Genomic DNA, 27391 nt, shown 5'->3' on the forward strand with positions numbered 1-27391 from the left:
TTTACATGGTGTAATTGCTGATTGAGGGAAGGTAGTTCTTTTTGAATATGAATAGCCTCCTTTATCTCCTCCTTTATCAAATTAGTTTTTTCTTCCTTCAAGATAGGTAACCTTTTTGGTGTGAAAGACCCTATCCCCGACGGGCTTCGTTCACGTGTGGTTTATAAGTTTACATGTGCGGGCTGTAATGCCTGTTATGTCGGCGAAACCTCCCGACATTTTTCCACACGCGTACGTGAGCACTTAGCCGTTGATAGGGCCTCTCACATCTTCAAACATCTTCAGAATTCTGAACGTTGTCGCTCATTGTGTTCAATAGACTGCTTTCATATTTTAGATCACGCCACTACCAGCTTTCAACTCAAGATAAAGGAGGCTATTCATATTCAAAAAGAACTACCTTCCCTCAATCAGCAATTACACCATGTAAATCTAAAATTATCCTTTTAACTTACACCTTTTCACGTTCTTGTTGTTACTATTTGTCTTAATTAGCATTTTTGCCTACTTATTATTCAACTTGCTTTGTAATCATTCATTCAACTGAAGATGACAGAAGCTCTGTCGAAACATGTCTTGCAAACTTAAAAAATTGGTCGTTTTCCTTAAAATATTTACATGTCTGCTGCTATCTAGACCTTTTGGAAATCTATATGGGTAGTAATCAAAGATTATGAGTGCGTTCGACGCCGTCACTTTAATATGTATACCTTAAATGATTTCACTAACTGACTATTGCTACCGGATAAAGACTGAGCTAACTCAGGTCGCGACTGGAACTAATCAACGAATGCAATGAAAACATCGTCAAAAGTGGAGGCGAGTGATCATTCAAAACAACGCCCGGTTCAATATTTAGAAAATATTTGACCGGCAATGATGCAATCTGATTGGTTATAATAAATCTATATGGGTAGTAATCAAAGATTATGAGTGCGTTCGACGCCGTCACTTTAATATGTATACCTTAAATGATTTCACTAACTGACTATTGCTACCGGATAAAGACTGAGCGACTGGAAGTAATCAACGAATGCAATCAAACTATAGCCAATAAAATATAGCTGTTCCCATGGTTAACATCCCAAAGCCAAGGCGATTCAAAGTCGTGTTCGTGGACGTATAAAATAAACTATAAACCACGCGGTAGTCTCTAGCTTTAGAAATCCGCTTTATAATGCTCAGACTTGCTCAGACTACTACGAAAACCACGAGTTGCGCGACAGTCTTTACGCATTGACGTATGACGTTATTCAAAACTGCGCAGAAAAAGCAGATGTTTGACGAAAAAGTCTCAAAAGAAGTCACCCTTGAAACCACAGGAAACCCAAGATTATGAACTGCGTTCTGCGAGCCGCATTTTTACGGGGAAATCGATATTTCTATGGAAACAATTAACAAAATATATACAGTATGTCTCCTGTTTTCGCTATTTCTACATTGTGCTACATCACTATGTAACTTGACGTCGATCTATACAGCTAATTGCTTAAAAAACAGTTAAGCTGTGTGATTGTGTATTTCACTCCGTGTCTAACTTCTCTGATCTTCCAACAATACAGGATCGGGTTTAGAGTTTAGTTTAAATAGACTAGAGTCTCCGCAGCTATCCAAGCCATGTCATTTTCTATTCCATTTAAATATAGAACAACAACAGTGCGCCAAGGAACATAGAAAGCAATCAGTACCAGCTGCACCCACTAAATGATAGAAAATGACTTTTTGTATCCTGCTATGTTCATTGGTATACCTCCTCCCTTCTCTTGTCCTCGAGGAACATGATTTTGTACATGAGTTTGTTGATGTCGTAGCTTGAGGTGGTGGATCTTCGTACAACAGAAAATCGCTATTAACGGGGAAAACAGGAAGAAACTAGACAGTGCCATCAAGAAGGTATCTCTGCTCCAAATTCGGATAGTTCCAGCTGAAGCACTAACTATCTAAAAACAAATTATAACTACACTAACACGCCTTAATATTACAACAAGTCTGTAGCTCAGTCCCAGCAACAGGGCGAGAAGTCTGTCCACAGTAATTGCGGGATCAATCCCGATACTGCACCCAAAATCAAACTCGAAGTGCGATTCGCTATGTAAAAACTGTGCAAGACATTCACGTTCATCTTTGTCATACGACACAAAAACTCGGTTACAAGGAGTGGTTATACCACAAGTCTAATGCAGAGATCGTTTACCGCCGGCCAGACATCGAAAGAAAAGATTCGTCGGAGGATAAACAGAAGAGACTTTGTGGAGAGATAGAACAATGTTCAAAGCTGAAAAAACTCAATCGTGCCCGCTGGTGGTGAGCTAAGTGCTTGGTTCAGTTCGCTTGTGAAGTTTCCATCTCCAGTAATGTTCGCCATTGTTCTTGGGTGGTCAGAAAATTGACGTTGCTGTGACTGAGTGCTGTTAGTTGACTAAAAGCCTCGGTCAGCTTGTCGTTTAAAGTCGAGCTGAGAATTCAATATTTCACTGATAACACATCCAGTTTCCCATTATGACTGTTGTACACGACTGTTCCTTTATTTTTAGTTGTTAGTAGCCCGGTTTTTATTGGTTTATTTATTTGCCCTTTTGTTTATCCTTTGAAGAGAAAGATTTATCAGTTGCAATTGCTTGGGCCTATTAGTCAATATTGTTCTTAGTATACTCAAAGATTAAAAATAAAGCTCGCCGGTTGGTGCGTTCAGGTGTAAAAATATATTCTTATTATGCTTGCAGCCTAATGGGTCCATAATAGCAGAATGATGATTACATATGACCCTGATAGCACTTCCGTGTAACACTAGAATTTTCTAAGTTGAATGGGCCTTGAAATTTCCCCATTTGCCTATTTTCTTTAAATTCTGAAATATCATTTATGGTGAAAAAAATCTGATCTCAGTTTTTCATGAATCGCCTCGCTTACCAATAAAAAGAAAAATAAATTAAATTTGCTATTTTGTCCGTTCTGTAAAGCAATTAATGCTGTAAAAACTCAAAACAATGGCATCTGTTGCATATATTTTTTAACTCTTGGTTGAAGAAAAGGATGGACAGGCGTGTTTTAACCTTTCATGTTCTGCCGTTATCTAAACATGGCGCGCAGCATTTTGGAGTTTAACATAAATTTATTGATACACCAGCTGTGATTGGTTTGACACTTAGCAGAGAGCCAGGGGTGATCATTTATCAGTTAAAATTTTCATAGGAAACTTTAACAACCGTCATAATTTATATTGTTCGGCATTACTTTAGATGAAGACACCTATATGGAAATTAAACTTTGGGAAAAAAGTTACATTTTTAAGGTAACATATCAAACACGAGAGAGCGTGCTTTACCAGATTTCCAAACACCAAGAGGAGAGTTGAAAGTACGACTCGTAGAGGAGGTGATTTTTTTTTTACAAACCTCGAGGTGTTTGGAAATATGGTCAAACGCTGTCTTGGGTGTACAATATATCTTCTCGGTGGAAGCTAAAACTAAGGAGAAAATGGAGAAATAAAATCGAATAAAATCCATGCCAATTGAATTTTAGATATCCAAACACCGTCATGACTTTATGAATTCTTGTTTGGGTTTGAAAGTGATAGATTTGTCGTTTCCTGGAAACAAAAGAGTACCTCTCTACTGATTATGCAAAATAACAACAAACATTGTGCCATTTTTGTCTTAGTTTTTCAGTACAGCATGAATTATGAAACAAGATCAATTGGTAGACAGAAAGAATAGCATCAGCCAAATCAAATGTATCGTCTTAACACGGTTTAAGGAAAGGACACTCCAATTTATGTTTCAGTGATATATTTAACAGGGGTCAAGCCTGGTCGAGTCTCTGATAACACAGTGGTAAACAACTTTCAATCATTTTAACGATGGAAATAAGTCTATTTTCCAAATCCCTTATCGTCGTCCTCATCTGCTCCTATTCACATGTTTGACGAAGAGAATATTTGAATAATTGAAAAATAGACAACATTTTCCGTGTTTTTTATAAAAAAACAATAGATCCTTTCAATCCCTTAATGACAGTTTCTCGCGGACGCGGACATTTTGTGTTCTAAAAGACAAATATTAGCCCAAGAAGTCAAGAGGAAGGACATTCACCGTCAAGAGACTTTAAAAGCTCAAAAATTGTTGAATGAACTGATGAGTGTCAGTGTACAGCTGTCGCAGCTGCGATTCAGTCCGCAAGGGATTTCGCTAAAGCGTGAAGCTTTACTAAATAATACTACTTGATTTGTAGGAGAATAATTGGAAAATATTATTTCAAAGAAATTTAGTTGGAATTCTACCAAAACATTGGCAAATTCCCTCTATGAAACGTGCCTGCAGGATATCATGGTAGTCGTATTCCAAGATGATGAAGTTCATCATCTTGGACTGAATATTTGTTTTGATGAATACAACTACCATGATTTCCTATGAGGAAGAATTGGCCATTAGATTGTACGCTCTCGATTGCTGTGAGATGATAGATGATTCGGCCTTCGGCGTGATTAACTTAGTTGATAGTTGAAATAACCTCAAAGAAATCTCGAGCTCATAATCTAATTAATTGTAAAATAGCAAGAGGGTTTTAATCCGCCCTTCTTTCAAGATTTTGTCTTAACTTATATTTGAATTATATGTGAACTATTATTGGCTGAAACATGAACCGAACGAAGTGATCTTAGCGGTATCTAGACAATCTAATAACCTCTGACAAATCATGGTGGTTTCTCGTAGAGTTTCTCTCAACCACTTCTAATAATTGTTAAATATTTTAAGAACAGTTAAGCTATCTGATAATGCCTTTTACTGCTTGTCTTACTTCTCTGATCTTCCAACAATATAAGATCGGGTTCAAAGATGAGTTTAGATAGATCAGAGTCTCTGTAGCTAGCCATGTCACGTCGTTTTCTATTTCGTTCAGATAAAGCACGACTACAATACCCCAAGGAGCATAGCAGGCAACTAATGTCAACTGCAACCACAAAATGCTAGAAACTGACTTTCTGTATCGTGCTATGTTTAGTGGAATCATTCCTCCGTTCGCTTGTCCTTAGAGGACACGGTCTTGTACTTGAGTTTTATAATATCTTAGTTTGAGATAGATTCTTGCGTAACAGAATATCGCAATTAACAGACCAAGGGACAAGAGAATAGAGGTTACTTTAAAGGAAATATCCTCTCTCCACACCAACATCGCTCCACATGAAGCACCAATCAACCAAAAACAAATCATAGCTACACGAACTCGCCTTAATGTTACGACATGTCTGTATCTTAGTCCCAACGAGAGGGCGAGAAGTCTGTCCACACCAATCCCAGTCGATGTTAAAGCAGATACTCCGCACAAAATCCAAGCAGAAGCACTTCTGAGACTTTTTGTTAACAAGATATTCATGTTGATCTTGATTATACGGGACATAATCTCGGTTGCATAAATTGGTTGTATAAATAGCCCAACGCAAAGATCAGTGACCGCCAGACAGCGAAAGAAAAGTTTCGTCGGAGGATAAATAGAAGAGACTTTATAAAGTGCGATAAGGATCACAGCATTGCTCACAGATGCGGTGATGGAAAGAAAAACGTTGAAGGCTAAAAAAAATGCAAGTATGCCAGTTGGTGGGTCACTTAGAGCTTGGTTCAGTTTGCTTGTGAAGTTTACATCTTCAGTAATGTTTGCCATTGTTCTTGGTTGTTCAGAAAATCGAAGTTGCCATGAAGAGCGCTGTTAGGTCTGAGAATTTTATATGTCGCTGATAACTGTTTTACGTCCATGTGAATATATATAATGTTTAACATTTAGAGGAGACGTTTTCTGATTGGATTGCGTACTCATGCTTGTGCTGCAAAATGATCGTCGTGATAGATATGTCAGTTGCTTCGATGCATTTGTCAACATTGCCTCGTGTTAATTTCCACCATGCGAAAAGACAAAAAGAAAAAGATTGCGATAATGCGCAGTTGCTAAGAGAGAATGAAATAATGAGGAAAAAGAATAAAATTTAAGTGAGAACGAATTATATCGGTAGCCCAGAGGCTAAGGAAACGTGCAAAATAATGGTTATGGTTTATGAATTAATATAACAGCTGAAAATAGTTTGTCCTCTTTGCAGTAAGCCTATTTTTCTAATTCGTTCATTAAAATCTTTCATTTTGAATATAACGAGTACATGAACTGAAGAATTATTGCGTATGCTGAAAAAAAAGTTTAATTCAAGAACACAGAATTATATCAGCATACATTCCTATCAAGATAATGCCGTTATGCCGGCTACGATAATTTTTTTGAGACGTGGGCGGGGTTTTTCTCCCTAATTCGCCGGCGGTAATTTATGTTCGCTAAAAATTTGCATATTGCTCAATACATGAGACTCAATACAGCAAATATTTATTTATCAGAACTTCACCATGTATTAACTAAATGGAAGTTCATTAAATTGAGAAATGACTGCATGTTACCTAGTTCAGATCGAAGTACCTGCATAGGAAGGAAAAACATTTAATTGGTATAGTGAAAGTTAAATTTTCAGTATATTTTACACTGAACAGTGCGCCCTTTTAGAACTGTGAAAATGGGGAGCTGATACTAAGGGATTGTGAATGGTATTTTCAATTCTACTCTTTTCACGAATAGGTTATAATTGGCGAGGAGTGCCTGACAAGCCATACCAACCTCTGCGTTAGGAGACTAATGTTTTGTAGGCGACTTTGTCTTGTTGTTATAATTTCGTTGCACGTTTCTTTGTAAAAATTGGCAAGTTTCAATTAGTTCGAAACGGATTCTTATGAAACGCCGCATATTTAAAAACTATGACCTGACAAATTCATCTATGGAGGTGGGTTCTTTTTCATATGAAAAATACGAAGAATCGAAGAACTGATAATGCATGACAGTCGAAAACTAAAGTCCTCAAAATGTACATCAGGGAAGTGCAGTACGCTGGTGACATCATCCTTATCCAATAATGAGCCGTAAATGGCTTGACACAACTCGCGCGACCCGTACAGGTCGTGAAACAGTACTCAAAAACGTTGAACACAATTTGTATATTCTTCGTTCTAGACGCGTGAGATCCCAAAAGCGCTAAACACAATGTTTATTTTTAGTTCTAAAAGCGTGTGAGCCTAGGTATACTGTGATATGCCTGCCATCCAGATTGGGTCAGCAGTTTGTATGATGCAGCAAAACCCCGTGACGTAGCAACAAACAGCAACGTGCAGCGGTACTCTAACTCTCCATTCAAACGGGTCAGACGTTTCAACAACTTGTGTCTGCAATAAGCAAGTCTCATCACTACCACATCCACCGTCACCACTACCATGCAACATACCCATCACCATCATTATTATCATCGTGTCCCTTATGATGTCTCCTTAAGTTTTAGTCACATTCAGAGTGGTTTCATTCTGGAATTTCATTCACATTTTCCGATGGGCATTCGCGCTCCTTAAACATAACCTGAGTCCTTCGGGACCTTCGGCTAAATTTGTCAACTTCACGCCGTTCTCATTCTGTCCCATTCAGATTAAACAAACCATGGACTGTTTTGGTTTTTTTTGTACCTCTTTGTTGTTTTCCTACGTAAATGTCTGCATATTTCGGATGTTCCCACACTGCAATATATCACCTTGCTTTACTATGTCGATCTATAAAGCTAATGTGACTAATTTATTAAAAGTTGTAAAGCATTTTGATTGTGTGTTTCACTGATTGTTTCACTTCTTGGATCTTCCAACAATGCAGAATCAGGTTTAGAGATGAAATAAAGTAGGCTAGAGCACAGGCGGCCCAAGCTCTCAATGTTATCCTTTTCTTTCCTTTTTATGCGAACGTTCAGGCTAACGTGACATATGGCATGTACTATTACATAACGACCGAATTTGACCACGCGAAACATGACTCTCGCCTTGCAGCATATGGAGGTGTTGTGTTACAACGGTTTGAATTTATAACGCTTTGCTTGAAAAGCCAATTATTCTTATATTTTGTGAATACAATCTACTTACCCTGTTGCTGTGTTGTATTCTTTGTTGTTTGCCAGCTCCTCGGGCCGATCTAACGCGATTTCGGCGAGTTATCGTTCTGCTCCCCGGGTACCCTCGTGATTTATTTGACAAACCCACCAAGACGCGCATTGTTATCATCGACCAATCAATACCCGGGGAGCATTTTGGTTTGCGTGTTGACAAATCGTTGCTGACTACCCCCGGTCGGGCTAATTATAGTTACCCAACGTGCTATGCGAACCGCAAAAGTGTCCTAACTTTTGTGACACGGCTGTTTTCGAATTTGCGAGCGAAGCAATCTCGAAATAAATGTTTCGTAGCGAAGGCGTTGTGGACGGAATCGCGTAGCGAGTGAACTGACATGGAACTTCAACATCTCTTCTTCTATTCTACGGAGGAATTGAGCCGGCAGGGTTATTTTCAGTGGATTTATTCGTCTGGAGCGGCGGGCACTCCGGAAATCAGTGTCCGGCCTTGTCTTTTCTTTAGTAGTGGAAACCCACAGAACGGTAACTCGCCGAAATCGCGTTAGATCGGCCCGAGGAGCTGGCAAACAACAAAGAATACAACACAGCAACAGGGTAAGTAGATTGTATTCACAAAATATAAGAATAATTGGCCTTTCAAGCAAAGCCGTTGCATTCCCATACAAACCTTTATAAATTCAAACCGTTGTAACACAACACCTCCATATGCTGCAAGGCGAGAGTCATGTTTCGTGCGGTCAAATTCGGTCGTTATGTAATAGTACATGCCATATGTCACGTTAGCCTGAACGTTCGCATAAAAAAGAAAAAAAAAGGATAACATTGAGAGCTTGGGCTGCCTGTGGCTAGAGTCGCTGCAGTTATCCAAGTCATTTGTTAATCCGATTACATATACAGCAGCCATGATGATTCAAGGAGCATAGCGCTAACAGGTTACCAATGCCACTGAGCTGCACCCACAAAATGCTAAGAACTGACTTTTTGTACCTTGCTATATATGTTTAGTGGTATTTTCCCTTGGTTCGGTTGTCCTTGGGAAAAATGTTTATTATAACTGCTTCAACTTTTTGATGTCGCAGTTTGAAGTAGATCCTTGCGTAACAGAAAATCGAAATTGCCAGAGAAAGTGTTAAGAGAAAAGAAGTTATTTCGATGGCGATGTCTTTTCCCCACAACCAGATTGATTGGTCCAGGTTGATCCAAGTGAAGCACCAATTAACCGAAAACAAGTTATAACTACACGAACTCGCCTTAATGTTACGACATGTCTGTATCTCAGTACCAACAACAGGGTGAGAAGTCTTTCCACACTAATTGCAGTAGACGTCAAGACAGATACTCCACGAAAAATACAGCTTAAAGTATTTCGAACTCGGTAAACAAAGGTGTAACTATTCCTGCTGATCGACGGAGACAATATAGTTTGCGTGGAGCGGTTGCACAAAAAGGCCGACATAAAGATCAGTGACCGCCAGACATCGAAAGAAAAGTTTGGTCGGAGAATAGATAGACACTGTATGAAGAGCAATAAGGATCAGAACATTGCCCAGAGATGCGATGATGGATAGAAAAAATTAATGTTTAAAACAAACAAGTAAAAAAATAAATAACCTAAGGAAAAATAATAAATAACAATACCTAAAAATAACTAAAACTGACCATAATTACAAAACAAAGAACGACTGTATACGAATTCTGTAAAAAGATAGGTCTTAAGGGCCCTCTTAAAACTATCAATCGCATTCAATCTGCGTAAAACCAAGGGTAAATTACCAACTGAATATTTAGAACAAAATAATTACCCACCTGGGGCACTTCGTCTGAAAAAGAAATGAGAGCGGGTTCAGACCGAAGGACCTGAAAAGTAAGTAAATGGAGTAATGGAGTATTGCGGTGAGTAATGAATTAATTATTTTAAGTCCTCTTTCTCTCTGTGACTCTATCGTTATTTCTATATTGTACTGCGCTATTTTACTTTGCAACTTTCGATCTATACAGCTAATATTAATTAATCAGTAATAAAAGCTGTCTTAATGTGTCTTTCACTGCTTTTCTCACTTCTCTGATCTTCCAACAATACAGGATCGGGTTTAGCGATGAGTTGAAGTAGACTAATGTTAAAGTAGCTACCCAAGCCACGTCATTTCCTGTGCCACAGACATATAGCGCAAGCACAATGCCAAACGGAACATAGCAGGCAACCAATGCAAGCTGCACCCACGAAATACTAGAAACGGACTTTTTGTATCTTGCTATGTTCAGCGGAATCCCTCCTCCGTTCGCTCGTCCTTGAGCGACGTGGCTGTTTACTTGGGCTTGCTGATGTCGCACTCTGAAGTAGATTCTGGTGTAACAGAATATCGAAGTCACCAGAGAAAGGGGAACGATAATAGAGGCTAATATGAAGGTGACACCGCTTCTCGAAAAGCGAATCGATCCAACCGAAGCACCGATGAGCCAGAACAAAATTATGACTACACGAACTCGCCTTAATGTTACGACATGTCTGTATCTCAGTCCCAACACAAGGGCGAGAAGTCTGTCCACACTAATTGCGGTCGACGTGAACAGAGATATTCCACACAAAATCCAACTAAGAACGTTATAAATTTCGGAGACATAGTAAGCAAAGTTCTCGTTCTCCTCGGTTATATGGTACAGGAGGAAGGTTGCATAGAGTGGTTGTACAATAAGTCCAACACAAAGATCAGTGACCGCCAGACATCGAAAGAATAGTTTGGTCGGAGGATAAATCGACACATTATGAAGAGCAGTAAGGATCAAAGCATTGCCTAGAGATGCGGTGATGGATAGAAAAATGTTCAAAGCTGAAAAAAATTCAACTATGCCAAATGGTAATTCCATAAATACTGGCGAGTATAGTTTGGTTTTGAAGTTTCCATCTTCAGTAATGTTCGCCATTGTTGTTGGGTGATCAGAAAACTGAAGTTGCTGCAAAAGAAAAAAAAAAATGCTACTTGACAGAAAACCTCGGAAAAGCTTGCTGCGTAATATCAGGCTAAGAATTTCATATGTCGCTGATATCACAACCAGTTGTTCTTAAAAACTGTTTTAGGCAATTTGTTAATTTGATGGCAATTTTTAAAGGGCCGTTTGTTTATATTTCATTAAATTTGTTCATTTGACTAGGTAACTAACATTATTTATTAAAGAGATAGACATGTCAATTGCTTGGGATTATAAGTCGATATTGTTTTAATTATAAACTAACAATTTAAGAAAAAGGAAGTGCAAGCTGCTGGATTGTGAAAGAACTATGATAAGCTGCAAGTTAAAAGCGAAAACCGATCGAATAGTGCCGGTAAAACAAAGGTTAAGGCAAAGAATGGGTACATGATTTTCAAGTTCCGGCTGATTTAGCTGGGAAAGTGCATTTTAAATACACAACTGAACATAATTGGACTAGACCACAAGCAGCTGAAAATAGTTCGTCATCTTACCAAATAAAGTGAACTTTTTTCTTAATTTACCCTAAAACAGATTATTAAAAAGCCTGAATTGCATTCTTTAGTGCCGAGTAAGCTAAACAAGGAGGTTTTGAGGCGGTTTTTTCAAGCTCCACCGGAAGCAATAACAAATCACTGAATTTGCATATTGGTTTTAATTACCAAATATATTTAATAGGCTAATTACCCGCCTAAAAGCCTAAATAGAGCACTTCGCCTGAAAGAATGACAGCGGCTTCAGATTAAAACATCTGAAAAGGAAGTAAAAACTTAAAATTTAAATTTTTTAGAATGTTTTACTCTGAGAAGGTTATAAACTTTTGATTGCATTGTACTAAGGTCTGAAATTTATATTTCCACAGATTGAACTGAGATGACTTGTTTTGCTAATTGAACTTTTTTTTTTGTCAGTTGTGTTGTTGTAAGTGAGCTCTTAATGGCTCTGTCAATTTCAATGCCGCTTATCCCCCGGGCAATTTATCAGGCATTTGCCGTACTTGTTTCCGAAAAAAAAAATTGCAAAATGCTCCACAGTGGGGTTAGCTCATTGTACAAGTCGCAACAGTGAAGATTTCCGGAAGAATGCACTGCACTCTTTTCCGAAGAAATGCCCAACTCATGCCGTAAGGTCAAAATTTTATTTGTAATAAATAATTGATGATTGAATAATTTTTCACTAATTAAATGGATCTTGAACAATGCTGCAGCCACTGTCATGGTTTTTGGAAGCAATAGACCTCGGTAAAGAAACAAAAATTTACAAATAATGCAATAGCTGGCTTTCCATTCACTCGAGGAGACTTAATGCCCATATATCTATGGCGGGTTGACCATCAGTGATGAGAAAACTTTGTAATTAGTAGGTTACAAATAATCCGAGACGTCACCACAAAGAAAGCACCACTCCTGAGTCCTGATCCAACCCAAAGCTAACAGCTAAGTTAGTATTGGACACGTGAACAAGGGGGCATCTGTGTCTGCAAAACTCCCATCGACTTTTCTGTTCATATCACTTCGCCATGGCCATATTTATTTGCAGTGGCGAAGCGTATCGTTCGAATTGTCCTCAATTCTCCTGTCCGTTTCCCGTCTAAAAATTTTAATCACAGGTTAAATTTGATTCGAAAATTCATAAAGTTCATCAATTTTGCGATTTTCAAATCTTCGTTTTCGGTAGTCGAGTACAGTCAAACCTGTATTAAGCGGACATCTTCGGAAAGTGCGCCAACGGCTTCAATAGATAGACACGCTCATGCGAAAATCTCCTCATTGTAGATTATTTCTGCAGTGAGGTACTGAGTGCTTGCGTCGGAAAGGCAAAGAACAAATGAAAAGCATTGCCAATTTAAATTAGAACTAATCACACGGGGAAGAAATCGTTTCACCTCCACGTTAAATAACTGTAGTTCGCTGCAACTGCGAAAGCCTTTAAATTAGTCCGCGGAATCACAAAAAAAGTCTAACAAGAAGCGCACGAAGGAGCAAAGGAGAGAATGAAGGGCGAATGAATGTCCCACCATACCTACAGCTTGGAAAATATACTATTTTCCAAGTTAATGCTTTACTCTTGCAAGGTCTTAATTGGTCAGGGGAAACAAATTCAATCTCTTCCTAACAAACAATTAGAGAGAAGAAAGCATAGCTGTATTGTTACCTACATAAAAAGTGATTTGGAATCCACTGTTTGCTCTTTATTCTAGAAAGTTTCAAAAAGTCTCACTTTTAAGACTCCGTAAAAGTCTCACTTTAAGAGTCCTTAAGAGTCCTATTGTTAAGACTAAGTAAAAGTCCCAGTTTTAAGAGTCCGTCAGAAAAGTCTCACTTTAATGATTCCGTTAAGTCTCACCTTGGTCAAAGAGTCCCTAACAGTCCCATTTTTAAGAAGCCTTAAAAGTCTTACCAATAAGACTCCTTAAAAGCCTTACTTTAAAGGGTCCAAAGAGTCCCATTTTTAAGACTCCGTAAAAGCTTCACTTTTAAGAGTCCGTGAGAGTCTCATTTTTAAGACGCCAAAAAAGTCTCACCAATAGGACTCCGTAAAACTCCCCCTTTAAGATTCCGTAAAATCCTTACTCTTAAGACTCCATAAAAGTCTCACTTTTAAGACTCCTTAAAAGCCTCATGCTTAAAAGAAATCCTTGTGTGTTGGCAGTCTACTTGTGTGTTGAAAGTGAGAATCGTCGATGAATTCAAGCTATCATCATATGGCGGACTCGAGTGCGATTCTAAATGGAATTTTCGTTGGGGAACAAATTTATGAGCACTGTGACGCTGGTTACGTTAATGTGTGGAGATTTAGGATTTCGGTCTCATTCGGTTAGGGCAAAAATTCAAATGTATTTCTTTTGCCAAGGTATTTTGTGAGGGTTGCCTGTCATTCTGTGTTCACGTTTTAGATAGATCTCAATCTCGTTCCCAGAGTCTTCGTTCCCCTTGACCAGCGGTTGGAAAACGAGAGCTCTGGGAGCAACCATTTTGAAATAACCGAACTCTGGTGATTCTGCCCATCCAGTTTCACTGCGCAGTCTGCATCTATGGCGCATGCCTGAAATGGTTGCTCCCAGAACTCTCGTTTTCCGTCCACTGGTCAAGGGGAACAAAAACTCTGGGAACGAGTTTGGATAGATCTGGGTGATCTGACGGGTGTTCTGACATAAAATCTCTCCTTTTTTTAGCATTTGATGTGTGTGTATTTATCGCCATCGTCATTAGCCCCACTTAAGTCATATTTCTCTGTGCTTTTAGAATGGTATCTTTTAGGGCTTAAAAAAGCTTTTGCTTTGCCAAAATTAGCATCTATTAGAAGTTTAATTGAATTTTTCCGACGAACATCCCCGCTTCCGCAACGCTTGTACAACGTCAGAGTCTTCGGACAAAAACTTTCCTCAGAATAAATTTGCCAGGTTCTTTTTCAGTCCGCCCCAAATTTCTTAAAAATATTTAAGCTGCTTGATTGTGTCTTTCACTGCTTGCTTGACCTCTGTGATCTTCCAACAATACAGGATCGGATTGAGAGATGAGTTCAATAAAACCAGAGTCACTGCGGCTTTCCGAACCAGATAACTTCTTATGCCATTCTCATGTAGCACGATCATAATGGCCCACGGAATATAGCAGGCAACTAATGCCAGCTGTGCCCAGAAAATGGTAGAAACGGTTCTTCTGTAGCTTGCTATGTTCATTTGACTATTTCTTCCTCTCACTTCTCCTTGGTTGACCTGGTTTTGCACTTGGTCTTGCTGACGTCGCAGTTTGAGGTGGATCCTCGTGTAACAGTAGATGGAGATTACCACTGAAAGTGCGAAGACAACTGAGGTTAATCTGGTGGCGATGCCTTGTGACTAAAGCCTGATCGTTCCAGCTGAAGTGCAAATCAACCAAAAACACGTTATAACAAAACGAACGCGCCTTAATGTTACGACATGTTTGTATCTCAGTCCCAACAACAGGGCGAGAAGTCTGTCCACACTAATTGCGGTCGATGTCAAGACAGACACACCACATAAAAGCATGCTTAAAGCCCAGACCACTTTGGCGATATAATAAAAAACATTCACGTGTATATATTTTATATCAGAGATAATATCGGCTGCGTGTAGTGGTTGAACAATAATTCCAACGCAAAGATCAGAGACCGTCAGACATCGAAAGAAAAGTTTTGTCGGAGGATGAATAGAAGAGACTTTACGAAGAGCAATAAGAATCAGAGCATTGCCCAGAGATGCGGTGACGGACAGGAAAAAGTTCAAAGCTGAAATAAAAGTTAGTATGCCTGCTTGTGGTTGACTGAGTACTGGGTCCGGTTTGTATGTAAAGTTTCCATCTCCAGTAAAGTTTGCCATTGTTTTCTTTGGTGGTCAGAAAATCGAAGTCGCTGTAATTAAAGATCGTTGTTAGTTGACAAAAAACCTTGGTCAGTTTCCAGCTCTATATCAAGCTGATACTTCATATGTCGCTTATAACACATCCAGTTTCTCCTTATAACCGTTTTCATTTACGCCGCCGTTAATTTACTTTTTCAATTATAAGGGTTCGGTTGATTTGGTCTTTTGAAGTTGTCAGTTGGCCATTTTTACATTATGAAGTCATTTATTTGTCCATGCTGTAAAGTGATGGGTAAGTAGCTAGCCTGAAGATTAACAAGAAGCATTTCGAGTTGTTAGATTAGAAAGAATTGAAATTAAAATGTTACAAAAGATCGAAAGTTGAATAGTAGAGGTAAAACAAAGACGGTAAGGTGTGGGGGGTTCTAGTATATTTGGCGGCGAAATGTGTTATATTTAACTTTTATTTCGCAAGTGTTTTTTGGATTAAACTGCAGGCAGCAGCTGAAAATAGCTTGTCATCTTACCAAATTTGATAAACCTATTTTTTAAACATCCCCTATAAAAGATACTTATGGCTTTAAAAAAAAATTAAATTACAAAAGCTTAAATGTTTCTTAGAAAAGGTTTTGATGCGTTTTTTTTAGAGAACACGATAACGCACAGGTGCCCGGGTGGTCCGTAAAAATAAAATGAACATCAAGCCAGTTTCATATTTCTTTTTCAGTCTACCATATTTACGTTATGGTACGTCTTTTGTTAAAATGTACATAGCTTGTACTAATGTAGTGGAGCATTAACTTTCTACGTGCATTTCAAAACTTGCTCCGCAATTTTTATTTTTTCTGAGTCAATCTAAGTTGTTACGACAAAAAGGGCGTGTTTCTGACATAACTCCTTTATCTTGTCAACAAAAAAACCATCACAGACAAGTTTCCCTCGTCCTTTGTGAGTGATAGTTAACTGAGCAGCACATCAAGTCTCCGGAGAAATTTGACAACGGAGACTTCACTCTGAAAACACATCAAATGTCTTCCGTCCACGCTACGCTGTAGATTGGACGGGTACTCGATGATTATTTGCTCAAACCGAGGGCGGCCAAGCTGTTTGTAAAAGAAACAAACGTGAGTCATGAGAATGATACGCCTGCTATATTTGAAAACTAATTGTTTTTTTTTTCCTGACAACGGTTTAAATTGTATCAAGTATGCCATTAGACAAATGGAAAGGATGGGGAATCCATAACGAATCCTCGCGGTTCTCTTAGCCTCCACTGATGCACAAACTATATACCATTGTCACCTTTAATTGTTATATATCTATCTTTTTTTCTTTTTTTTATGCTAATATTGTTATTTCAAAATGTAACTGCAAAATTAAGTGAAGTTGAAGTTGAAGTTGACTAGCAAGCGTGTCTTAACTTTCACGAGAAGCGATAGGAATAAGTTAGAATTGCGCTTATCCCTTGCTCATTTTTGAACAGAATTTATACAATCACTAACCTCGGCCCCAGGGTTTCAGACGCTTGATGGAGTATTCAGGTGGAAAAGAACGTGGACACGAGATTGCACCACATTTAAATATACAGGTGAAGAATACCAAGCCACTGCAGATCTAACATAGTAAATATAATAATAATAATAATAATAATAATAATAATAATAATAAATGAAATATGGGGTTGCAACCCTTCTTCGTGCCGAAACGTTCTGTTTTCGCTTGCGTTCATGAGGGACAGGATCTAAGTCCATCTAAAGATTAAGGGGTTAACCCTGCAATGAACTTGCAACCCATCCAGGAGGGGGCTGGGGGTAGTTATTCTCCAAGAGCTTCATGCTGCAGAAACCATGGACATCCTGATGAGCCATTAGCTTGGAAGTCACCTGGCATTTAAACACGAGTGGAAAAGAATCTGGAAAGAGCGTGCTCAACGGAGCTCACTACTAGCAAGACTGGGGAAAACACGTTCGTTTTCTTCTCGTGTCGCCCATTGTACGCGTTTGTGAGGCTCACGCACGCCATTGGCACCCACTATATCGCGCATCCAGCTTCTAACATTTGGCGAACTGAATAACAGACTGTTTCGAAGTGTATCGCAACAAGGATTATTTGGAGTGCTAACGCCTCAAAAAAAACGAAGCAAGATTATGGTGAATCTGATGACTCAGGGCAGTACTGTCGACAGAATGAAAAAAATTCCTGGTTTTCACTGTCATGTCATCCAAAATAAAAATAGGTACGCAAAGGGTACATGTGTGAGATATATAATTCATTTGCATTAACGGACACGAGCCGATGACAATAGTGTGGCATACCACAGGTATCCCACACAAAAATCGTAGCCCTTCAATAAATAAGTCATGAACGTGGGGTATGATAGATGATTGATATATAAACAATCCCGCCAATATTTAGGTCCTGCAGTTCATTCGTGCGTAATTCGGAGAAGTGCTTCACCCAAATTCACAGAGCTTTGTATGGAGACGCCATGTTGGTGCCCATCCAAATGGGCACCAACATGGCGGCCGTGAAGTAACTTAAACATCTCAAACTGATTTTTATCATTGAAACGAAACTTTGTTACTCTAGCACGTTAATAATCTACTCGAGTTATTACTCGTTATTGTAATTAGTCTATAAGATTCAAATACAAGTTGATATATATATACAGGTTTTGTAGAATGGGTGTTACCTAGAATAACTTGCATAACACGAATAAAATACGTGAATTCGAGAACAAAAGAACAAGCAAACGCAAAAATAACGTGCAAAAAAAATATAATAAAATGAAAGAGACAAATTAATATGATGAATTAGCTAAGCAGGCTTTTTTCCCAATTGATGTATATAGCTTCTTTAATTTTTACTTGACACTTTGTGGCGGTAGAGTCCAGAATGGTGAAAGCCGACAGAACAAGGGCTACATAACTACTAACTAACTACTACTACTTTGAAGTTGTTTCTCAGTAGAAGTCGTTTTTTTTTTTGCGGGAAAACCGCTTACCTGAAGAGAAGGGTTGTTGAAAACACCGAAACTAAAAGGCTTAAGAGCAATGTCCCTCAAGGCCCGATCGCAATCGGAGGAGGGACTCCACTGAATATAGCAAGATACAAAAGGTCAGTTTCTAGCATATTGTGGGTGCAGCTGGCTTTAGTTGTCTGTTATGTTCCGTTTGGCATTGCGCTCATGCTATCTGCAAAAGGAATAAACTTCGTAGCTTGGAGTGCAACGGAGACTCTAGTCTACCTAAACTCGTCTCTAAACCCAGTCCTGTATTGCTGGAAGATGCGAGAAGTAAAACAAGCAGTAGGAGACACTATTAGACAACTTTACTGTTTTTAACAGCTAAATTTACATTTACTCCTAGTAACACCAAAAATTACCTTCTTCAAATTCATTGTGGTTAGTTTGGTAAATTAAATGCTATATTTATTGTGTCGATATTTCGTAGCATAGTTAATTAGCATTCGGTGCGTGTGAATACTCTGCCTGATATGTACCCGATTGGACATATTTAATTATAAGTTGTCTGTAATTTATGCGTGTTTCAGTTGCATCCGATCTTGGCTGCTATCAAGATGTCTTCGAGGAGTTCAATTAAAGTTATTTAACGTTACATTTATAATGCTAGTTTTTTTTTTAAAAAAATATGTGACTTGTCCGTTTGAAGTCATATTTCATTAACTTTTAAAAGCTATACTAGGTCCTCGGTTAAAAGAGCAGAAGTCAGAAGTGCTGGACAACAGGAAAAACAGAGAACTACAGGCAAACGTGTTGTTTTCTTATGTCTGGAGTTCGACCGTGATGGACAGACTATGTCAAAATAAAATTTGACCACTGTTACTTTTTAGTTCCTGGAGAACGGCTTGCCTGAAGAATAGGATCGTTAAGTTGTCCGCGGGCTTTTACACTCTCTCTTTACTGCCTTAACTTGCGGAAGCAATCCGTAATCTAGGATAAAGAAAGCAACCCATGTGCTATCTAACATTAGCATGAAGTTTGAAAAGGAATATTTGGAGACAACGGAAGTAAAATGAGCTGGAAGAGAAACGATTTAGAGTTTTATAGATAAACTTCTGTGGGATAATCGACTTTGTCTCTGTGGGAAAGGGAATTTTGATTGTAAGATCGCGAAAAAAGGAAAAAAACCTCTCAAAAATGACAAAAAGGTCTATACAATACCAACAGAAAAGACCAAGGGTCTGTATTTTCCTGGTAAGATCCCGAGTAAGCTTGGTTAAAAAGAGATTTAGCGATGACATGACCGAAAATATTTAGGAACAAATTCCACGATCACGGACTGAAAGAGCGGTCATAAACTTTCACCGCAAAATTCTGAGATTCGATTCATCATTCACTCACCTTTGAAGTATCAGGGAATAAAAGAGGACAAGAGAACTGGAAGAAAAGGAACAAGACTGTTACGGGTAGTTCATTCTTTTGGTAAACTGAGTAAACCACAAAACAACCGAAAACATCGTCAAAAGTGGAGGCGAGTGATCATTCAGAACAACGCCCGGTTCAATATTTAGAAAATATTTGACCGGCAATGATGCAATCTGATTGGTTATAATAAATCTATATGGGTAGTAATCAAAGATTATGAGTGCGTTCGACGCCGTCACTTTAAAATGTATACCTTAAATGATTTCACTAACTGACTATTGCTACCGGATAAAGACTGAGCTAACTCAGGTCGCGACTGGAACTAATCAACGAATGCAATCAAACTACAGCCAATAAAATATAGCTGTTCCCATGGTTAACATCTCAAAGCCAAGGCGATTCAAAGTCGTGTTCGTGAACATATAAAATAAACTATAAACCACGCGGTAGCCTCTAGCTTTAGAAATCCGCTTTATAATGCTCAGACTTGCTCAGATTACTACGAAAACCACGAGCTGCGCATATGACGTAGACGTCATTGAAAACTGCGCAGAAAAAGAAGACGTTTGACGAAAAAGTCTCAAAAGAAGTCACCCTTGAAACCACAGGAAACCCAAGATTATGAACTGCGTTCTGCGAACGCAATAATAACCGCTAATCCAGCATAACTCTTGGGAAAAAAAACTGAGTGTCAGCTAGTTTAAAATCATAGTTGGGTTTGAAAGTGACAGATTTGACGTTTCCTGGAAACAAAAAATTACCTCTCTACTAATTATGCAAAACAACTAACATTTTGCCATTTTTGTCTTAGTTTTTACAGCATGAATTAATGAAAAAAGATCAGTTGGTAGACCGAAAGAATAGCATCAGCCATATCAAATCTATCGTCTTAACACGGTTTAAGGAAAGGACACTCCAATTTACGTTTCAGTGATATATTTAATAGGGGTCAAGCCTGGTAGAGTCTATTCATGGATAATACGGCTGTAAACAACTTTTAATCATTTTAACGATTGAAATAAGTCTATTTTCCAAATCCCTTGACATCGGCCTCATCTGCTCCTATTCGTATGTTTGACGAAAAGAACATTTAAAAAATTGGACAATAGGCAACATTTTCCGTGTTTTTTATAAAAAACAACAGAGCTTTTCAATTCCTTAAGGACAGTTTCCCGCGGACGCGGACATTTCGTGTTTTATAAGACAAATATTAGCCCAAAAAGTCCAAAAATTATTGAATGAATTGATGAGTGTCAGTGTACAGCTGCCGCAGCTGCGATTCAGTCCGCAAGGGATTTAGCTGAAGCGTGAAGTTTTACTTAATAATAGGAGAATAATCGGAAATTACTATTTCAAAGAAATTTAGTTGGAATTCGACCAAAACAATGGCAAACTCTCTCTTTGAAACGTGCCTGCAGGAAATCATAGTAGTTGTATTCATCATTTTGGACTGGATATTTGTTTTGATGAATACAACTACCATGATTCCCTGCAGGAGGAGTTGGCCATTAGATTGTACGCTCTCGATTTCTGTAAGGTGGTAGATAATTCGACCTTCGGCGTACAATCTCGAGCTCGTAATCTAACTGTTAAATAGCACGAGAGCTTTTAATCCGCGCTTCTTACAGGATTTTGTCTAAATATGTATGTGAACTATGTGTGAGCTACTATTGGTTGAAACATGAACCAAACAAAGTGATCTTAGCGGTATCCAGGCAATCTAACAACCTCTGATAAATCATGGTTGTTTCTCAATTTTTTTCAACCACTATTTTAAGAACAGTTAAGCTCTCTGATAATACCTATTACTGCTCGCCTTACTTCTCTGATCTTCCAACAATACAGGATCGGGTTTAAAGATGAGTTTAAGTAGATCAGAGTCTCTGTAGCCAGCCATGCCACATCATTTTCTATATCGTTCAAATAAAGCACAATTACAATACCCCAAGGAGCATAGCAGGCAACTAATGCCAACTGCAACCACAAAATGCTAGAAACTGACTTTCTGTATCTTGCTATGTTAAGTGGAATCATTCCTCCGTTCGTTTGTCCTTGGAGGACACGGTCTTGTACTTGGGTTTTATAATACCTTAGTTTGAGGTAGATTCTTGTGTAACAGAATATCGCAATTAACAGACCGAGTGACATGAGAAAAGAAGATACTTTAAAGAAAATATCCTCTCTCCACATCACCCACATCGCTCCACATGAAGCACCAATCAACCAAAAACAAATCATAGCTACACGAACTCGCCTTAATGTTACGACATGTCTGTATCTCAGTCCCAACGAGAGGGCGAGAAGTCTGTCCACACCAATCCCAGTCGATGTTAAAGCAGATACTCCGCACAAAATCCAAGCAGAAGCACTTCTGAGACTTTTTGTTAACAAGATATTCATGTTGATCTTGATTATACGAGACATAATCTCGGTTGCATAAACTGGTTGTATAAAAAGCCCAACGCAAAGATCAGTGACCGCCAGACATCGAAAGAAAAGTTTCGTCGGAGGATAAATAGAAGAGACTTTATGAAGTGCGATAAGGATCACAGCATTGCTCAGAGATGCGGTGATGGAAAGAAAAACGTTGAAGGCTGAAAAAAATGCAAGTATGCCAGTTGGTGGGTCACTTAGAGCTTGGTTCAGTTTGCTTGTGAAGTTTACATCTCCAGTAATGTTTGCCATTGTTCTTGGTCGTTCAGAAAATTGCAGATTTTATGAAGAGCGCTGTTACATGGTCGATGAAAACCTCGGTCAGCTTGCACCTTATCATCGGACTGAGAATTTTACATGTCGCGGATAACTGTTTTACGTCAATGTGTGTATATGTAATGTTTAACATCTAAAGGAGACGTTTTCTGATTGGATTCTGACTAAGTCATACTTGTGCTGCAAAATGATCGTCATGATAGATATGTCAGTTGCTTCGACTCATTTGTCAACATTGCCTCGTGTTAATTTCCACCATGCGAAAAAAACGAAAAGAAAAAGATTGCGATAGTGCGCAATTGCTGAGAGAGTATAAAATAATGGACAAAAAGAATAAAATTTGAGTGAGAACGAATTGTATCGGTAGCCCAGAGGCTAAGGACACGGACGGGTCTTTTTTAGTCATGGTTTATGAATTAATATAACAGCTGAACATAGTTTGTCTTCTTTTGCAATAAGGCTATTTTTCCACTGTTCATCCATTAAAATCTTCCATTTTGGATATAACGAGCACATGAACTGAAGAATTATTGCGTGTGCTGAAAAAAGTTTAATTCAAGAACACGGAATTATATGAGCATACATTTCTATGAACATAATGTTGTTATGCCTGGAATCATTTTTTTGAGAAGTTAACGGTGGTTTATTTCCCTAATTCGCCTGCGGTAATTTATGTTCGCTAAAAATTTGCATATTACTGAATACATGAGATTCAACACAGCAAATATTTACTTATCAAAACTTTACCATATAGTATTAACTATATGGAAGTTCATTAATTGAGAAACGACTGCATTTCTCGAGTCCAGTCTACATTCCTCCCCGAGAAGAGAGCTCGGGGGAGGAGCGCGGGCTCTTTCTCCGAACAGCGGCTGGTGATCGAGCCTACTGCATTTTCAAATCAAAGTACCTGCAGGGGAAGGAAAAACTCTTACATGTAATTGGTGTAGTGAAAGTTAACTTTTCAGTATATTTTACACTGAACAGTGCGCCCTTTTAGAACTGTGAAAATGGAAGTACCAAGGGATCGTGAATGGTCTTTTCACTTCCAATCTTTTCACGAATAGCCTGATTATGATTGGCGAGGAGAGTCTGACAAGCCATACCAACCTATTGCGTTAGGAGGCTAATGTTTTGTAGGCGATTTTATCTTGTTATTACAATTTCTTTGCACATTTCTTTGCAAAAATTGGCAAGTTTCAATTAGTTTGCAACAGATTCTTATGAAATGCCGCATATTAACTAACTATGACCTGACAAATTCACCTAAGTATGGAGATGGTTTCTTGTTTATATGAAAAATAGGAAGAATTGTTGATAATGCACGACAGTCGAAAACGAAAGTCCTCAAAATGTACGTCAAGGAAGTATAGCACGCTGATGACATCATTCTTGTTCAATAATGTCGAACAGATACGACCCGTAAATTGCTTGACACAACTCGTACGACCCGTACAGGTCGTGAAACAGTACTCAAAAAACGTTGAACACAATTTGTATATTCTTCGTTCTAGACGCGTGAGATCCCAAAAGCGCTAAACACAATGTTTATTTTTAGTTCTAAAAGCGTGTGAGCCTAGGTATACTGTGATATGCCTGCCATCCAGATTGGGTCAGCAGTTTGTATGATGCAGCAAAACCCCGTGACGTAGCAACAAACAGCAACGTGCAGCGGTACTCTAACTCTCCATTCAAACGGGTCAGACGTTTCAACAACTTGTGTCTGCAATAAGCAAGTCTCATCACTACCACATCCACCGTCACCACTACCATGCAACATACCCATCACCATCATTATTATCATCGTGTCCCTTATGATGTCTCATAAAGTTTTAGTCACATTCAGAGTGGTGTCATTCTGGAATTTCATTTACAATTTCCGATGGGCATTCGCGCTCCTTAAACATAACCTGAGTCCTTCGGGACCTTCGGCTAAATTTGTCAACTTCACGCCGTTCTCATTCTGTCCCATTCAGATTAAACAAACCATGGACTGTTTTGTGCTTTTTTGTACCTCTTTGTTGTTTTCCTACGTAAATGTCTGCATATTTCGGATGTTCCCACACTGCAATATATCACCTTGCTTTACTATGTTGATCTATAAAGATAATGTGACTAATTTATTAAAAGTTGTAAAGCATTTTGATTGTGTGTTTCACTGATTGTTTCACTTCTTGGATCTTCCAACAATACAGAATGAGGTTTAGAGATGAGATAAAGTAGACTAGAGTCGCTGCAGTTATCCGAGCCAAGTCATTTGTTAATCCGATTACATATACAGCAGCCATGGATCCAAGGAGTATAGCGCTGACAGGTTACTGGCCAATGGCACTGAGCTGCACCCACAAAATGCTAGGAACTGGCTTTTTGTATGTTGCTATATATGTTTAGTGGTATTTTCCCTTGGTTCGGTTGTCCTTGCGAAAAATGTTTATTATGACTGCTTCAACTTTTTGACGTCGCAGTTTGAAGTAGATCCTTGCGTAACAGAAAATCGAAATTGCTAGAGAAAGTGTTAAGAGAAAAGAAGTTATTTCGATGGCGATGTCTTTTCCCACAACCAGATTGATTGGTCCAGGTTGATCCAAGTGAAGCACCAATTAACCGAAAACAAATTATAACTACACGAACTCGCCTTCATGTTACGACATGTCTGTATCTCAGTCCCAACAACAGGGGGAGGAGTCTGTCCACACTAATTGCGGCTGACGTCAAGACAGATACTCCATAAAAAAATCCAGCTTAAAGTATTTCGAACTCGGTAAACAAAGGTATAACTATTCTTGCTGATCGACGGAAACATAATGTAGTTTGCGTGGAGCGGTTGCACAAAAAGGCCGACACAAAGATCAGTGATCGCCAGACATCGAAAAAAAAGTCTGGTCGGAGGAAAAATAGACACTGTATGAAGAGCAATAAGGATCAGAACATTGCCCAGAGATGCGATGATGGATAGAAAAAATTAATGTTTAAAACAAACAAGTAAAAAAATAAATAACCTAAGGAAAAATAAGAAATAACAATACCTAAACATAGGCACGCAAGGCGTGCAAGAGTTATTTTTTTGTGAACTGAAAGGCTGCGGAGATAGCAGAATTCATGGGACTCTATATGTAGTAATGATTTGGTTAATTTGACCAGTGTCTTTGGTTACGATGTACAGCAAGAAAGAAGCTGAGAATTTATGATGTAGATAAAATGTTACATTGGTAATGGTAAGATTTAGCAAATAGTAAGCCATAAAATTTTGCTTAAAATTGTATGGCTGACTGGTTTATATTGAGGGTAGAAACAGGCGAACTGAAGACTAATGGTCTTGTTTATTTTAAGTTTTCGTAAGAGGGTATGTATGAAACATAGGCACATTGAGCGTGCAGGAGTGTTTTCTTGGAATAGATGGGCTGGTGTAGTACGAGAGTGGGTGTGTTTTTGTGTGGGTTTTTCAGTTGTTGCGCACAAAAAGGGCCTAAATATAGGTGAAGGATAGAAAATATATTGTTTTACTCTTCATTTGTGTTGTTTTTTATATAGATAGATAGATATATACGTTGTCTTAGTGAGATACCGAAAGTTGAAGGAGAACATCAAGGGTACAAATGTTACCAACCGTTGGAGTGGTGTAGTCTTGTTAACCCTACTTTACACTGATTTATTAACGATACAATGAAAATTATATATTTTTTTGTAGCCTCCTTTCAGTCGAAGATAAATCTAACTTGTTTTTCAGCAGCGACAACGAAATTCAGAACGCGATGAGTCGTTCTATCTTGTTCGCGCCATTTAGAGTTTGGGACGTCGACGGCGCCGTAAAATTTCAAAAGATATTTTCACTCTAGGTTTCGCTTTGGCTTTCAGTGATGATGGTGCTAAATGGTTTAAAATTAGTTTAATCGCTGTTCAAAAGGTTTACATAGTAGGTGTGGTGTTAATTCATTTTAATGTGAAAGATTTTCTATAACGTAGTCTTGGCCGCAGCGAGCAATTGTTCATTCGTGTTCTTGAGGAGATTTTTCAACAAGGTGCGACGCTTTCAGAATTGGGCACACTACCTACAATAATTTGGATTTTTTTTTTCTATCATAGTTTTGTTCGTCGTTTTCAGGATATTACCGCCGGATATTGCTGGAGAACATGATATCGTTGCTGGTTTATTTTGGTTTCGACACATCCCAAACTCCGATAGGATCATGCCAGCATAGACAACACTCATACAAGGCCGCCTCAAACTTTTATAAGTTAATAGTTATGTCCGATATTCCGAGAGACACGTAACTAGCCTTTTCCATAGTTTCTCCTCTCTTGCTCCGGAAGGGCGGGAAGATGAGAAATCGTGGGAACTAGGTTCTCTTGGACCAAGATTGTTGTTTTGTAGGGGCGTTAAGAAGAGCCATTTTTAATGGCTTTACAAAGAGCCTATTTAAGTTTTTAGAAGTTTTCTTGAAGTTTTGTTACGAGGAAGAAATACTTGTTTTGTAAGTTTCTGATTGTACAAAATAACTCAGTATTTTTGGAATTAGAGAAGGTTATAACAGTTTCATCAGCAGTGGGAATTGCGAATATCTTTTTTCTGTAATTTGAGTGCATTGGTATTAAGACTTACCCATTCGGGTATTGTGTCACTTTTCGGGCAAGAAGGTCATTGTTTACTTTCTCTTTCTTCTTCTGAGTTCGAAGATTGCCGTAGGTTTGCGCTTGGCTTGGCTATAAGATTGAAATTCACGATTTGATTCATAAGGAAATTTCAAATGAACTTCGAAAGTAGTTTGTCAAACAAAATTGGGAAATGAATTGTTAGTGCAATTATATTTTCAATGTTGGTTTTTATTATTTAAAAGTCAAGAAAAACGTATTTCTTGCATGGCTGTATCTTGCGGGTTATATTGAAGAAAAAGGGTGAAAAACGATAGAGTTTGGCGGCAGACATAGCTGTCGAGCCTCTACAAAGGAACATTCGGCCAGGAATTTGTTAGAATGTCGAGGCAATTAAACACAAAAGATTGATGTTTTTCATGGTTTTAATGAGAACAAAATGGGT

At 38.5% G+C, this 27391-nt stretch overlaps 2 protein-coding genes and 1 pseudogene across 2 annotated transcripts; all 3 read right to left on the reverse strand.

Annotated features, from left to right (window-relative positions):
• Positions 1–4674: 4674 nt before the first annotated feature.
• LOC145464354 (melanocortin receptor 4-like) lies at positions 4675–6017 on the reverse strand (annotated as a pseudogene).
• A 3869-nt stretch (positions 6018–9886) lies between these two features.
• LOC145463566 (adenosine receptor A3-like) lies at positions 9887–11380 on the reverse strand. Its single transcript, XM_081447332.1, has one exon. It carries the CDS (start codon positions 10889–10891, stop codon positions 9974–9976), a length of 918 nt encoding a protein of 305 aa, XP_081303458.1. The 5' UTR covers positions 10892–11380; the 3' UTR covers positions 9887–9973.
• Positions 11381–21198: 9818 nt separating this feature from the next.
• On the reverse strand, positions 21199–22885 carry LOC145463995 (melanocortin receptor 4-like). Its single transcript, XM_081447791.1, has one exon. It carries the CDS (start codon positions 22330–22332, stop codon positions 21421–21423), a length of 912 nt encoding a protein of 303 aa, XP_081303917.1. The 5' UTR covers positions 22333–22885; the 3' UTR covers positions 21199–21420.
• Between the last annotated feature and the right edge of the window lie 4506 nt (positions 22886–27391).

Source organism: Orbicella franksi, chromosome 12 (assembly GCF_964199315.1).
Source record: "Orbicella franksi chromosome 12, jaOrbFran1.1, whole genome shotgun sequence".
NCBI classification, from domain to species: Eukaryota; Metazoa; Cnidaria; class Anthozoa; order Scleractinia; family Merulinidae; genus Orbicella; species Orbicella franksi.

Bases quoted from the DNA above. Each gene is read 5' to 3' on its own strand.
- LOC145463995 (XM_081447791.1), bottom strand. From the start codon at position 22,332: ATGGCAAACATTACTGGAGATGTAAACTTCACAAGCAAACTGAACCAA.
- LOC145463566 (XM_081447332.1), bottom strand. From the start codon at position 10,891: ATGGCGAACATTACTGAAGATGGAAACTTCAAAACCAAACTATACTCG.